Genomic DNA, 16,696 nt, shown 5'->3' on the forward strand with positions numbered 1-16,696 from the left:
TCCTTATCTGCCTGCAATTTCTGTGGATGGAAGACCCTGCCATCCTTAGAATTTGGGTAATGAAAGCTTCTACTAAACGTTTAAATGTGGGAAAAAAAAAAGAGGTACAATGGAAGTTTTTTTTATTTTTTTATTAATTACCCACACTTAGTATGCATTTTTAATGTGCTATTGAGATGCCCTGGGTGTTTAAATTGCTGCTTGCTTCCCTTTAAAGCTCTGGACACACACTAGTTGTTCCCTTTAAAGCTCTGGACACACACTAGTTGTTCCCTTTTAAAGCTCTGTACACACACTAGTTGTAGTTGGCACACACAAACGAGCAACATTGCTCAAATGACATTTATCAGCAAAAGGAAACAAGTAGATCAAACTATGTTGTTCAGACACACACATATTGATATTCCAAATGATTATCTTGTTCGAATATTGCATGCGAAACTGACATTTTTAGACAACTTATTTGCATGCATGGTCTAGAACAATGTCGTTTGAATGACATTGTAAACACCGGCCGACTGCACATTATCTTCCCAATAGTTGTCTGAGCTGATCCATCAGATTGGGCAGAATACCCGATATCCGTCGCCCGTCATATACTGTATATACTCGAGTATAAGTCTAGAAATTTAGGTCTGATTCACTTCCTAAAAGTATAGGGGTCGACTTATACACGAGTCACAGGCAACACTGAGCACACTGAGTAATGTGTGTACTATCAGTGACATTCCCATTTGTAGCAATTTACCATGTGGTAAGTGATACTCCGAGGAAAGGAAATGCCAAGAAAACACAGGTGTGAAAGTCCCGGCCACAGCAATTACCAAGGAAAGGGGCAGGGGGGGGAATACTGGGCTGCATAAAAAGGAGTGAATAATTGCAGCACTTGGGGGGCCTGGAGGAGGTATTGGCTGCACTTAAGGGACAGGAGGGGTTAATGACTGCAATACTGTATGCATTGCAGTCATTAGCCTCTCCTAAGTCCCCAAGTGCAGCCATTAACTTTGCTGGGTAGACTTATACTTGAGTCAATAAAAAAAATTCAGCTTAAAGAGACTCTGAAGCATGTAATTACTGTAAAGCACTATAAATAGTGCTAAACTGCCGCATCCCTGCGGCAAAACGAGGGGTTTATACCCCCCAAATCCCCTCTGCAAAATCCACAACTTTCTTGGTCGTGGATTTTGCTGCTCATGGAGGCAGAGCTTTGAGCTGCAGCTCCGCCTCCATGTGCGTCAATCTGCCGGCGGATCTCCGCCTCTCCCCCGCCCCTCTCTGTGAAGGAACATTCAGAGGGGCGGGGAGAGGTGGCGATCAGCTGGGATTGACTTGCTAAGAGGCAGAGCTACACTACTAAGCTCTGCCTCATCAGCAACGCGCTCCCCCGACTTTGCAAAGGGGATTTGTGGGGTATAAAGCCCTCGTTTTGCCACGGGAATGCGGCTGGTTAGCACTCTATTGCTTTACAGTAATTACATGCTTTCAGACTCGCTTCAGAGTCTCTTTAAGAGGGTTGAATATTGGAGTCGACTTATACATGAGGTAGGTATGACTATTTGAGTATATATGGTAGCTACATTTTAACCTATTTTGGTTCCTGGACGTAGAAACTACGTCCAGGAACCATGCGCACTCCCGGCCGCGGATTCGGTAGCCACGGAATCAATGTATCGGGCTATGGTGCCCGATCACTGATTCCTCTCCCTCGCTGAAAAAAAGACAGCTTCTCTCGGAAGCTTCGCTTTTTCTGGCCGTTCCCTCCCCGATGCGTCACTCTAAGCGTGTGTTACGCTTAGAGTGACGTCATGTGAACAAACTCATGGCCGCCATCTTGTGGCAAAAAAAGTAAAACTACAATAAAAAGTAAAAAAAATTAAAATCAACACACATTTACATTAAAAAAACTATGGTTTACATCCCACCCTCCCAAAAATACCCAAATAAAATGTTTAATATAAAAAAAAACCCATTACAATAAAAAAAACAAAAACATGTAAATATTTACCTAAGGGTCTAAACTTTTTAAATATCAATGTAAAGATGAAATATTGTCGCCATACATTGTGATAGGGACATAATTTTAACGGTGTAATAACCGGGACATATGGGCAAATACAATACTTACGTGAGTTTTAATTATGGAGGCATGTATTATTTTAAAACTATAATGGCTGAAAACTGAGAAATAATGAATTTTTTCCATTTTTTTCTTATTCTTCCTGTTAAAATGCATTTACAGTAAAGTCGCTCTTAGCAAAATGTACCCCCCCAAAGAAAGCCTAATTGGTGGCGGAAAAAACAAGATCTAGATCAGTTCATTGTGATAAGTATTGCTAAAGTTATAGGCTGATGGGAGGTGAACATTGCTCAAGTGAAAACGACGGAACGCGAATGGGTTTATGATTGTCCGCCAAAATGGCAAAATCTGTCAGACGTTTTAAGCAACTTTTATCTGACTTGTGTACAATGCTTTCATGCGATCACTCCCATCTCATTAGCAGCTGTCAGCATTGTGTGGGAAGTGTGGAAACTTGCGGTCAGAGGTCAGCAAGGTGTCATTCTTCATTTTCAGAGAGCTCTTTATGATTTACTCATCCAGAAGATTAGTGTGTTTCTCAGAAGCACTTCTGTAGAGTGTGGAGAGCACATCAGACGTCTGTTTATTCAGGAGAAGGATGTGGCAGGTTTACTTAAGCAAAAGGATTTGAATGATGATGACCATTTCACGGTACAGCGGATCATGTGTCTTCTCCCTACCTTACAGGGACACTATGGCAAAAATTGTAATATTAACCCTTAACCACTTCAGCAATTTTCACCTCCCATTCATTCGCAAATAACTTTATCACTACTTATCACAATGAATTGATCTATATCTTGTTTTTTCTGCAACCAGTTAAGCTTTCTCTCGGTGGTACAGTTTGCTAAGAATTATTTTTTTTCTAAATGCATTTTGACAGGAATATTATTAAAAATTTAATAAAATTCATTATTTCTCAGTTTTTGGCCATTATAGCTTTAAAAGTATACATGCTACTAGAATTAAAACCCATGTATTTTATTTGCCCATTTGTCCCGGTTATTATACCATCTAAATTATGTCCCTATCACAATGTATGGCGCCAATATTTTATTTGGAAATAAAGGTGCATTTTTTCAGTTTTGCGTCCATCACTATTTACAAGCTTATAATTTAAAAAATAACCGTAATATACCCTATTGACATGCATATTAAAAAGGTTCAGACCCTTCGGTAACTATGTGTTTTGTTTTTTAATTTTATTTATTTTTAATTAAAAATTTTATTTGGGTATATTTTGGAGTGTGGGAGGTAAACCTTTAATTTTAAATGTAATAGTGCGTTTATTTAAATGTATGTAGATGAAGTTTTACTATTTGGCCACAATTTTTTTTCTCGTCCTGTAAGCGAGCGATCACGCTTACAGGAAGTGAAGGGAGGACGTGAAACTTTTTTTTTTTCCTTTAGAAAGATCGCGACTTCTCATAGAAGCTGTCTGTTTTTCTCCTGAGGACTTAGATCAGTGAATGGGAACGGTGTTCCCATTCATTGATCTCCAGGCTAACGGGTGGCGGGACGGGAGCGTGCGCCATCGGCCGCAGGAGCGCGTAGCAGCAGCCTTTTGGATGTAGCAGCTATATCCAATAGGCTTAACTAGTTAAGCAGACAGTTTATTTAGAGGCTTACAAATGCTTCAGGCCAATTTATTTTAGCATATTTTTCATTTCTTCTTGCTACATTTCCTCCCTTCTAATTAATACTGGGGTAATGTGTATTTATAGCCAATTGTCACTAGGGGGCAACGTGAGACAATAACAGAGGACTTCTTTCAGTTTCTGTATTTTCTGCTAGCAGAGAGAGATCAAAGCATTCCAAGAATTTACAGCACAACCAGTTCTGCCGTGAGGTCAAAAGCAGAGCACTTATCTCAAACCAGATAAATCTATTGACTCTAACATATGGGCAGCACGGTGGTGTAGTGGTTAGCGCACTCTCCTTGCAGCGCTGGGTCCCTGGTTTGTATCACAGCCAGGGCACTATCTGCATGGGTTTGTATTTTCTCTCCTTGACTGCGTGGGTTTTCACCGGGCACTCCAGTTTCCTCCCATATTCCCAAAACACATCGATAAGTTAATTGGCTTCCCCCTAAATTGTCCCTAGACTACAATACATGCACTACACAATACATACATAACTATGACTATAGTAGGGACTAGATTGTGAGCTCCTCTGAGGGACAGTTAAGTGTATGCTGTGCTTATGCCGTCCGGCTGCGCTCGTACATGGAGGGGAGCACGGCCGCGAGTAATCATCAGCTTATCGAAGAATGTTGAGCAGATCCAGGTTCAGCACAGGAGGGGTAACTAAATATATATATAGTACTTTTTAAAGCGGAATATAACCCTGCATTTCAACTTTGCTCTAAAATATTATTTACAGCATATTATATGCAAAAAGCATTTTTTTTTACTAGACCAGCATTGGAAGGGTTAAACACAGAGGTTTAAAGTTCCGTGGAGAGATATGCAGAAGTTCAGATTGTTACATTCTATTTAGTTATATGTATCTATTGATAAATGTTACACACTCTTTGGCTGTCCTCCAAGCTTCTTCTCAGAGAGATGAGTCACATTCAACACTTAGATACATTTATGTAAACAAAATGTATCTATTTCAGCTTGGATGCGTCTGCAGAAATCTCCAGGAACTTTAAAGCTCTGTGTAACCTTCCAATGCTGGTCTAGTAAAAAAAAAAAAATGCTGGTTGCATATATTATACTGTAAATAATGTTTTAGGGCAAAGTTGAAATGCAGGGTTATAGTCCGCTTTAAAGGACTTACGAGGCCAGATTTGCCCAAAAAACATAAAAAGTTAGATACCTGTGCGTGTTTGCAAGGCACGGAGGACGCCGTCCGCGCCCTCCGTGCCGTTCCGCCTGGTCCCCGCTGCTTAATATGCCCCCGAACGACCCCCGACCGCACAGCCCGGGTCGGGCTCTCTAGCCTTCACAAAGATGGCGGCCGGTGCTGCCCGCGGCTGCGCAGTCCGCATAGCCGCGAGTGCGGCTGCGCAGCTCTAAGGCCACCTCCCCGATCCACGCTACTGTTACGTGGATCGGGGGGTTGGCCTTAGAGCTGCGCAGCCGCACTCGCGGCTATGCGGACTGCGCAGCCGCGGCCAGCTCCGGCGGCCATCTTGGTACAGGCTGGGGAGCACGACCCGGGCCGCGCGGTCGGGGACCGTTCGGGGGCATATTAAGCAGCGGGGACCAGGCGGAACGGCACGGAGGGCGCGGACGGCGTCCTCCGTGCCTTGCAAACACGCACAGGTATCTAACTTTTTTATGTTTTTTTGGCAAATCTGGCCTCGTAAGTCCTTTAAGGAAAAAAATGTCACAGGTGCGCTTTAATGTGTTCTCAGCAGCGGTACTGCGCATTTAAAGCAGTAACGTAATACTGGTACTGCGCATTTAAAGAAACAATAGTGTTAGATTTCACCCTTTTGTCTAATTTCTCTCCAACATGTCTGTTTCATTCAATTCTCCCAACGTCCTGAGAATAAATGTCATTTTTGTGCTTCTGGTTGCTGCTAGCGTGAGAGGTGGACGAGGGGAATGTCACCCCGCACTTCCTCCACTTCTACCTTCTCTTGCGTCACTGCCGCCCTCCCGCGAATGCGAACAGATGATGCCCTGCCTGCAGTCACCGGCTTCTCTATGGCAGCCTATTGTCCCATAAGCAGAAACAGCCCAGTGCTAGGAAAGGGGAACTGACTGGCGTGGATGCAGCTGGTGCGGTCGTGCTTCTCAGAACTCTGCTGTTCACATTTAACAAGTTGGTTGGATGTTTCCTATAGCCCCCCCCCCCCCCCCCCCCCCGCCCGCTAGGCTAAATAGTATAGTGGAAGGTGTGAAACCCCTGGCCAGGCACTATGTGGATGCAATCATCAGGCTGGTTTTAGTAAACGTTTTATAAACTGCTAAAACTCTTTGTAAAGTGTGTGTGAGGCGGAAGTCCGCCATGTTTAAAGTTCCTAGAATGTTTCCTATTGTCGGTGTGTGGTATTTCTGGGAAGACCAGATAAGGGCGCTGAACATGTTACACTATCACTGTGGTCACCCAATGCCGGCTGTCTTCCTGCAGACCAGCTATAATGAGAACCGGGATCAGGAGAGGACATGGCTGTACGCTGCATAACTCAATATTTAATAGCTATTTCACAAATGCCCCGTCAGTGTCTGCTGGGAGCTAAACATAGTAGGAGAATCTTGTTCATTGCACTCATATAAAGTGCAACTAAAGCAAGAGAGATATGGAGGCTGCTATATTTATTTCCTTTTAAACAATACCAGTTGCCTGGCAGTCCTGTTGATCCTCTGCCTCTAATACTTTTAGCCATTTGCCCTGAACAAGCATGCAGCAGTAGATCAGATGTTTCTGACATTATTGTCAGATCTGACAAGACTAGCTGCATGCTTGTTTCTGACATTATTTAGACACTACTGCAGCCAAATAGATCAGTAGGACAGCCAGGCAACTGGTATTGTATAAAAGGAAATAAATATGGCAGCCTCAAAATGTTTCTCACTTCAGTTGTCCTTTAAAGATCTGGCATACAGCTGTACTAGCACACTGCTCTCTTCCTAGCCCTGCTTGCCAGAAGCCACTCCCACCATGCACCGTTGTCCCTCCTCCTCTCTCCATAGCAACAGTATATGCCGCTTGGCTGTAGCAGAGCAACATGTCTGTTTGCGCTTGTCATCCTAACTGTTGGCTAATGATAGTTGCTATGGGCAGCAGTAATTGTGCATTTGTATGCACAGGCTGCCATATTTATTTCCTTTTAACCTCCTTAGCGGTCTGGACGAGCTCAGCTCGTCCAGTACCGCCGGAGGGTGTAGCTCAGGCCCTGCTGGGCCGATTTTGCTCAAATAAAAAGGAGCACACGCAGCCGGCACTTTGCCAGCCGCATGTGCTACCTGATCGCCGCCGCAGCGCATGCAGTTGGCTGCATGTAATAGTTCTTTTTTAATTAAAGAAAAACCCTCCCGCAGCCGCCCTGGCGATCTTAATAGAACGCCAGGGAGGTTAAACAATGCAGATTGCCTGGCTGTCTTGCTGATCTTCTGCCTCTAATACTTTTAGCCATAGACCCTGAACAAGCATGCAGCAGATCAGGTGCTCTAACTGAAGTGTGACTTGATGAGCTGCATGCTTTTTTTCAGATGTGTAATTCAGACACTACTGCAGCCAAAGAGATCAGCAGGACAGCCAGGCAACTGGTATTGCTTAACCGGAAATAAATATGGCAGCCTCCATATCCCTCTCAGTTCAGGTGTCCTTTAATCCGGAATATTCTCTTTCGGTCGTTGTGTAGGATTCTTGTAGAACGTTTGAGGTGACCCCTTCTCTTTAGGGGATAATGCTTTTATAGTGAGGTATTGAGGCTGCACAGCTGAATAAAGCCGGCTGTGTTGATTTAGCTGAATGAAGTTTTCCATTTAAATCTGGCCAAACAGGTTAAATAGCTAAAGTGGTATTTAAGTTTTCACGCTGATAATACGGGGATTAGATTATGTTATTAAAGAACACCTGTTCCTGCTCCGCTTACTTGCCTTTGTCGGCACGAAGGTGATTGTTTATGGACAAAGATATAAAAGAAAAAGAGTTCTAGAAAAAATATACTTGCCTAATACAAGTGATCCCCCTCCCACTGAGCTCCTCCTCCTCCTGGTTCTTCAGTGTGCCTGGCAGCCTAGTCTCTCCCCATCCCTATGTGACATCACATGTGGGCCGGCAGTTTTGATGATGGCACATACAATAAGGGGCCTGCTGGGGGGGGGGGGGGGGGGGGGGCTCCTGACAGCAGTGGATTGTAAAGGTGCCCATACATCATATGCCTTAGTGGCTGATCAACCATCTAATTCAATAATTATCGAATCGGATGAAAATCTATGCTGCCAAGACCATGCCCAATCGGCAATGCAACCAATTTCGGGCCCGAAATTGGTCATATGTATCGATTAGACATGATGCTAGATGTAGGGCAAACTTGCTCGATCAGGTGTTCAACGGTAACGACGCGCGATGTCTGGACGAGCAGCGAACACGACGGAACCCCATGGCGCTGTTCCCCCCCCCCCCCCTTCCCCGTGCCCCGTGCCCAATGCTCTATACTTTACCTGTCTGTGTCCACAGCTAGCTTTGTCTTCATTCACGCGCCCCCACGTGGCTCCCGGCATAATTGGGGCGTGCTTGTAGACAAAGCCCGTGGCAGGCACGGACAGGTAACGTATACTGCATCGGGTGGGAGGGGCAATAGGGGGACAGCGCAGGGGGCGGCAAGTCAGCTGGTGCAGAGAGATTTCATGCTGAAATCGTCCCGGAATCGGTATGTGCAGCCGACAGATCTCTCTCCAATCCGATATCTTGGTTGATCTGCCCATACATCGTCTGATGTATGGGCACCGTAAGAGGCTGCACAGATGCAGCATAACTGTTTACTCAGGGAGATTGGTACCTGTTATCTCCTTCCTGATTGGTCACACGCACGCACACAACAGTTCAGTACCGAGTGCTGTACAGACACTTCACTAGCAGTGATGCCCCCTTGTAGCGGTTGACGTGTAAGCGGAGAGGGAGAGCACAGTATGTCATGTTCCTGCTCTCGCTTTGTGCTGTGTAAGCGGACTGTCCCGGCCTGCTGGATAATTACGCTCTGCATTTCCCTCCTGTTGCAGAATCTCGGTGTGAGAAGGAGATGGATGTCAGCGGTTACGCCATGTGCCTTCCTAACCTCACCCGCCTGCAGACCTTCCCCTTCATAGAGCACAGGCCCATATTCTGCATAGAGATAAAGGTAAGCACACGGGATCATCAGCCATAACATTACATTCCATTCACACACTGCTCTGTGTTTGTTATGTAGCCTACAACCTGACCCTGCATTGCGATATAATCATAAAAGTTTCTGCTGTAATGAATCTTATCTCAGTCAGCCTGGCTCTATTTTGGTGCATTGCTGGGGAGAGGGAAGCTTGTTATCTTCTCTCCCACATATCTGCTCCTCACTGATTGGCTGAGGGCAGTTCAGTGTGACTGACTGGCTGAAGGAGGGAAATATACCTCACCCTTCTGCAGAAGCTGCTGAAATATGATCTATGCTGTGCTCACGTGTGTTTACAAAGCAAGCTAGATACGACAGTGCAGTTTCTAGGAGAAAAATAAAAAAGTAAGGGAGGAAATGACATCAGGAGTGGTTTCAGTCAGAGGCAGTAAAGATGGAAAATGCCTGGAACGGTTTTCTCTTTACTATGTAAAATTCACTGAAATCAAAACGCGGACAGTACAATACATGTGTTATGTAAGTAGAACAAGTATTTTTCTACTTGTATATATGTGTTGTTGTTTTTTCCTGGGATAGTATAGCTGTCCCTGCTGCTTTAAAGAGAACCTGTGCATAATCACATGCCTCTGTGTTTCTCTATTGCCGCAGCTAGTCTCCTTCCCCTCCACCCCCCCTCCCCCGGGGTCTGCTGTGCCCCCCTGAAAATATTGCCAGGCTAGCGACAGTCTCCTTGTCGCTTGCCTTATGTATACCTGAAGCTTGTCAGTCATCATCGGCTCCCTCGCCTCTGTCCTTATTGCTTCCCGCCTCTGTAAGCTTCCTCTAATCAGAAGCCTGGCAATATTTTCAGGGGGGCACAGCAGACCCCGGGGAGGGGGGGGGGGGGGGGGTGGAGGGGAAGGAGACTAGCTGCGGCAATAGAGAGAGACAGAGGCAAGTGGTTGTGCACAGGACATGCCTCTGTGTTCTCTTAAGATGTAAAAAACCTGCCTCGGGTTCTCCTTAAAGGGAACCTTAACTGTGAGGGATATGGATGTTTCCTGTTAAACAGTATCCGTTGCCTGGCTTCCTGCTGATCTCTTTGGCTGCAGTAGTGGCTGAATCACACACCTGAAACAAGCATGCAGCTAATCCAGTCTGACTTCAGTCAGAGCACCTGATCTGCATGCTTGTTGAGGGGGTGTGGCTAAAAGTATTAGAGACACAGGATCAGCAGGAGAGTCAGGCAACCGGTATTATTTTACAGCAGAATATAACCCGGCATTTCATCTTTGCTCTAAAACATTATTTACAGCATATTATATGCAACCAGCATTTTTTTTACTAGACCAGCATTGGAAGGGTTACACACAGAGCTTGAAAGTTCAGTGCAGAGAAATCTGGACGCATCCGAAGTTGTGGATTATGTTATCTTGTGTTTACTTAAAGGGGCACTACAGCGAAAAACTGTAAAATTTAAAATGTGCAAACCTATACAAATAAGAAGTACATTTTATCCAGAGTAAAATGAGCCATAAATTACTTTTCTCCTATGTTGCTGTCACTTACAGTAGGTAGTAGAAATCTGACAGAAGCAACAGGTTTTGGACTAGTCCATTTCTTTATAGGGGATTCTCAGGGATATATTTATTTTCAAAAGCACTCAGTGAATGGCAGTTGCTCTGTCCAACTGCCAAAAAACTGTGTAGCGAGCAGGGGAGCTGGCCAGCATCATTGTTTAAATCCTTTTAGGGAATATCTTTATAAAGAATAAAAGCCTTGCTGAGAATCCCCTATGAAGAGATGGACTAGTCCAAAACCTGTCACTTTTGTCAGATTTCTACTACCTACTGTAAGTGTCAGCAACATAGGAGAAAAGTAATTTACGGCTCATTTTACTCTGGAAAAAATTTACTTATTTATATATGTTTGCACATATTTTAAATTTTACAGTTTTTCGCTGTAGTGCCCCTTTAAATGTATCAAGTGAGGAATGTGACACATTCTCTGACTGTGGAGAAGCTGCTGGAGACAGACTAGAGAGTCAAAGCATTTCTGCCTTCACTACATCATGAATAAAACCAGTTATTAATAAAATGCAAAGTCAGCTCACAAAGCAAAAAACTGTACTTTTGGGAACCTATAATATCTAAATGAATAATAATACCTATGCACAAATGCAAATATGATAACCGTATGGCATATAAAAAGTAGGAAAACATGTTTTTATTGAATATTATGTCAGGGTTTTAACCGCTTTAAAAGTAAAAATCCATATCCTTCTCAGGTTAGGTTCCATTTAAAGTGAACGTGTGTCCAACTTTTTATGCTGTGAGACTCGGAGCTGAATTGTACCCGCCCACTCAATAAAGCTGCTCCTACTGGAGAGCAGTTGCAGTGTGTGCTCACGCTGTATTAGTGCCAGGATGTGTGGCCAATGATCTAATGACAGGCCTAAGTTATAACTCCAAGATGACGAGGTGATCAGATTATATTTTGTTTACACTCCTTTGTCAGGTACATTTAGTATACAGCCAGCAGCGTGCTGAAACTGAGCTGTACTGAGCTGAGAAGCAGAAAGAGCTGAGAAGTGATAACTATATCGATTTTAATATATAAATGCAACAGCTATGCGATAAAATGCAATGGCAGCTTTCAGAGCAGATAAACTGTACTCTGGGAATTTTGTAATTTGTAAACAGACAATATTACTTGTGCACAAACACAAATGTGGTAACTGTATGGGTATTCAAAAGTAGGAAAACATATTTTTATTGACTGTTTCGTCCCACTGCAAGTACAAATACCTCCGTGTCTCTGAGTAGAATTTTAGACCCGATGGCGGCATGTATAGAGATCGCAGGGAATTTATTTGGTAAATCCTAATCCTATTTATATTTTAAATACAAACTGAAACCAATATTATCCTATTACGGAGTTAATTAACTTTGGCATGTTAAGAAATGTGTGCAGGTGTGAAAGCTAAATCTATTTTAGATTAAGTTTTTAATACTCAGAAAAAGAACAATATTCTCTTTTCCATCGGTCTGCCCATAAAATTGCGGTGAAATAATTGTGCGGTGGGCCAGCTGGGGTAGAGATCCAGCCAGAACCTTTTTAATAGGCGTTAGAAAAGTCGGATGTCTTGTCAGTTTGTTACTGTGTTTCCCGTGTTGTTAGATCAGCTGTTTGGCCGGAGGACACCGGTGTAGCGTCTGCTGTATGGCAGTCACTGTACAGCATTGTGCAATATTGTGCTTTCCCAGAGCATAATTACCGGGTATACTTTTAGGGAGCAGAGCACACATTTTAATGGCATATTTTAATTTCACAAGGGATGAGCAATATCTAAAGGTCATTGTGCTCAAAGTAACACATTAACCAGTTGGGAACCACAGGCTTACACCTCCTAGTGACCAGGCTATTTTTTACAATTCAGGCCTCTGCAGCATTAAAAGCTCGCTGCAGGGCCATACAGCTTACCACACAAATTAATTTTGTCCCCTTTTCATGCCACCAACAGAGTTTTCTGTTGGTGGCATCTGATTGCTGCTGCAATGTTTGTTTATTTTTTTTAATAAAAAAAAGCTTTTTTAAAAGTTTTTCCCTACCCAGCATCCCTCCCTCCCCCGGAGAGCCAGTGTGATCGTCTCTTATTGGCATCAGCCTATGAGAGGCGATCATCCTTTGGGCCAATCGAGGGGACAGCTCAGTGACAGAGCTGTCCCCCACACAGCTCTGCAGGAGATCGCAGCGCTGTACAAAGTAAATAAACGGCAGTTTCGCCGTCTAACAGTATGCTGGCAACAATCGCCGCCGGCTCCGCTCCGTTACCAAAGCGGGGATGTGCTGCATTACACTCCTCCAGGACTTGACGCCAATTGGCATTAGGCGGTCCTGGTGGAGCCACCTTGTGGCCGCCACTCGGCATTAGGTAGTTTTAATACTGTGGTAAACTGATAGATTTCAACGTATAAATTCTGTTTGGGCTGCGCTGCCTTTAAATCACAAAGCAACATTCAAACCTGTATTAATCGCTTAACCACAATTTACTTGTGCCACATCAGACCTTACTGCTGCCAACACTGTTTCTTAGTGTCTTTTCAGACACTACTGCAGCCGACAAGTCTTATTCAATATTAAGTCCAGATCACAAAAGTTATACAGTGCTATCCGTGGGATCGCTGCTTCACCATTCCAAGATATCAACAGTATATAATGCTGAGCTGCGCTCCCCACAAATTGCCTATATTGCACATAGCGTAATTCCGAGACAACTTTGTATAGGACACCCTGGTGACGGTGAAATTTGTGACACTCGTGACTCCTCCCCAGTTTAGGATTTCCTCGTTCTGATGCCAGGACGGACCCCGCTGTTAAGATCCATGTGATGTGCTAACAATACAAGAAAACATATGTGAGTGCGCAACTTGATGCGCGGGCAATTTATTAATTAAGCAATGTTACGCTATGATGTTCCTATACTTTGTTTTTTATGCTATGGAGTTTTATCTGGAATATTAAAGAGGACTGAAGATTCAAAGTGCCAGTGGGTGATTTATGAACATATATGCTAGATCCACCTGGTGTTTGAGGTGGCTACAATCTGGTGAGTGCGATCTAAATTGGGGAGAGAAGTCAAGAGTGTCGCACAAATTTCACCGTCACCAGGGTGTCCTGTACAAAGTTGTCTCGGAATTACGCTACGTGCAATTTTTCTGTTTTATAGGCAATTTGTGGGGAGCGCAGCTCAGCATTATATACTAATAGATTTCAACGGGTAAGTCGGGTATCACTCTGCAAATTGGCAGCAGTGGACTACACCGCACCACTAAAAACAGGCCTTCAGGGATTACTGCGTTAATACACTTTAATCCCCTTCTGGCCGACAGCTAAACAGGAAGTGATGCTTGCTTGCACTCACTTCCTGTTTAGGAGATACAAAAGTGCGTGGAAGTGTTAATTTTAAAAATATGTAGATAGAAAACACAGAGGTGCCAGAAGGATAAACAGCCAACAGAAAGCTCTGTCGGTGGGCAGAAAGGGGGGGATCACTTGTGTGCGGAGTTGTACAGCCCTGCAGCGAACCCTTAAAGCTGCAGTGGCCTAAGTTGTAAAAAATATTCTGGTCACTAGGGGGGTGTAAGACTACGGTCCTGAAGTGGTTAAACTGTGCACATTGTCTGGCTCTCCTGCTGATCAAATAGAGCTGTTTCACAAAACTTTTCTGCTGCATTAACATGAAAGCTCAAGACCCCCTAGTGCCTGTTATTTCTTGGGGTCTTTATGCCTCCTGCAGGTTCCGCTTCCTTGTGTAAGCATGGGGTTGCTATGATCATGCTTTGGGTGTCACATGGTCGCACCTGATTGACCCGCCCACCAGCTGCAGCATGAAGAGGCGAGGAAACGGGCTGCACTGTATATTCTCTTTCCTGATTATTATTGTGTATTTTATATAATGCTGATGTGTACTTTGCTAAATGTTAGAGATGAACTGTTTTGCCTGTAGCGGGATTACCTTTCCTGTGGGTGTGTATATACAGGCAGATAAATCAGAGACTGGGAATCTCAAGCCTTCTCTTTTACAAAGTCTTGTTTTGTTGTTTTCTTTAGTTTTTTGCTTCCTTAACCCGTTTTTCTGAGAAGGTTTGTTTCTTCTCATTCTTAGAAATCTGTTTTCCTGGAAATGAGCTGCCAGTAATGTTCTCCATCCTGTTCATTTGTTTAAGGGCTTTATTTTAATCTGTCGTAATTACTTTGCAGCCCAAATGTGGTTTTATCCCGACGTCTGTTCATGTGCTGAAGGAGATAAAGAAGAAGGTGTGTCGCTTCTGTATGCACCAGCACCAGAAGGTGAGTGTCTGGAGACGCGGAGCGGGACGCTCGCAGCCCGGGGTGATCAGTACTTCATCCTCAGTGATCTGCAGGTTACTGCTGTCCTCAAACAGACCCTAAAGTGAGAGGGATATGAAGGCTGCCATATTTATTTCCTTTAAAGGGATCCTAACCGCTTTTTTTTCCCCAGTTTCTCCTGGTCTCTAATAGCTGTAGGAGCGGCCATTCCCCCCCCCTCCCCTTCTCTTTGTCCTCATTTATCCAGGTGAAGGTGTAAATGTAATCAAGTGTGACTTCTTTCAACTGTTTGAAGTACAGTGTACTATCTTCCCCACCCCGCTCCCCACCGATGAAAGGTTTTGTTTGCTCATTGCTACTGCTAATCACAGCAGTCCTTATCTGCCTGCTCTTTCTGGGAACGGCAGGCCATGGAAGTAGGGGAATAAAAGCCTCTAACAAACATTTAAATGTAAAAAAAAAAGGTTAGAATGCAATATTGTTTAGTAATGAGCCACATTTTAGATCTGCTATTGAGATGCCCTGGAGGCTAAAAATGCTGCTCGGTTCACTTTAAGGGCTTATTTCCACTAGATGTGGTGGATGTTTCCGATTTGCTCGTGGCACTCGTGATGCTGCAAAGTCACTTAGTCATGCCATGCATGAGATTCGAGTGCGAACCATTGGAAACTTCAGCATGCTGTCCAGAATCGCACCGCAGTGTGTTTCGGTCGATAAGCCGTAGGAGGATTAGGCAGTGTTTCCGTGTCTGACTCGCCTGTGGGGAAATGCTGCAGATTTCGGCCAGATTCATCCCTAGTAGATACCGGCCCTTATGGGGGTTCTCTTGTATATGTAAAAAAACAAAAACTGCCACTTACCTGGGGCTTCTATTGGCCCCCTGCAGCTGTCATGTCCCGCGCCGTCCTCCTACCTTCTTCCGTTTCTCGCTGCTGGCTCCGGTCTAGCTATTCGTGTAGACGAATAGAACTGCGGCTGTGCGCGGTGCTCGCTCCCGTGCGCATTATCAGGAGCTTACTGCACAAGCGCAGTACAATAAAACTTCGTACTGCACCTGCGCAGTAAGCTCCCGATGACGCATGCAGGAGTAAGTGCGTGGCCGCGCAGCTGCAGTTCTATTTGTCTAGTTAGATGAATAATTAGACAGGAGCCAGCAGCGGGGAATGGAAGATCGTAGGAGGACAGCGCGGGACATGACGGCTGCAGGGGGCCGATAGAAGCCACAGGTAAGTGTTAGTTTTTTTTTGTTTTTTTTTATATATGTAAGCGAACCCCTTTAAACAATTGCCTGGCAGTCCTGCTGATCTCTCTGGCTGCAGTAGTGTCTGAATCACACCAGAAACAAGCATGCAGCTGGTCCAGTCACACTTCAGTCAGAGCACCTGATCTGCTGCATGCTTGTTCAGGGGCTGTGGCTAAAAGTATTAGGGCCTGTTTCCACTACATGCAGATTGGATGCAGAATGGATGCAGAAAACTGACTCCAATGAATGCCTATGGGAAATCTGCATCAGAAAAATTGCGTTCAGTGGAAACAGGCCCATAGGCATTCATTGTAGTTAGTTTTCTGCATGCAGAATCTGCGTGTAGTGGAAACAGGCCCTTAGAGGAAGAGGATCAGCATGGCTGCCAGTTTAAAAGGAGATAAATATGGCAGCCTCCATATCTTTATCACATCAGGTTCCCTTTAACTGACAGATTTTATGCTATTGAACGTACCTTGCAGGAGTTTTGGCAGTGTTGACTCAACGCACATGATTAATTTTCATGAGCTGCACATTGGCAGGAATATTTATTTCCTTAACAAATAAGCAGGGGATGTGTATGTTTATAGCTCCCAGCACAGGTCACATATTTATTTTGGTGTCACAGGGAGAGACGGGGAGTTGGCAAGCTATCTGCAGGTACAGGTGCGCTCTATACAAACGAGATATTTAAAGGGGAAACAGCTGTCTGAAGTCCTATCCTTACCTCTGTTCGATAAATGATGGAAAATGT

General features: G+C 44.3%; 1 protein-coding gene across 1 annotated transcript in view; it reads left to right on the forward strand.

Moving 5' to 3' along the window:
- Positions 1-16,696, forward strand: part of IPPK (inositol-pentakisphosphate 2-kinase) — a 103,605-nt gene that overhangs the window by 61,907 nt on the left and 25,002 nt on the right. The window contains exons 5-6 of the mRNA XM_068251393.1: positions 8,761-8,879; positions 14,610-14,699. Coding sequence (XP_068107494.1) covers positions 8,761-8,879; positions 14,610-14,699 — 209 coding nt within the window. The remainder of the gene's footprint in view (positions 1-8,760; positions 8,880-14,609; positions 14,700-16,696) is intronic.

Source organism: Hyperolius riggenbachi, chromosome 9 (assembly GCF_040937935.1).
Source record: "Hyperolius riggenbachi isolate aHypRig1 chromosome 9, aHypRig1.pri, whole genome shotgun sequence".
Classification (NCBI taxonomy): domain Eukaryota; kingdom Metazoa; phylum Chordata; class Amphibia; order Anura; family Hyperoliidae; genus Hyperolius; species Hyperolius riggenbachi.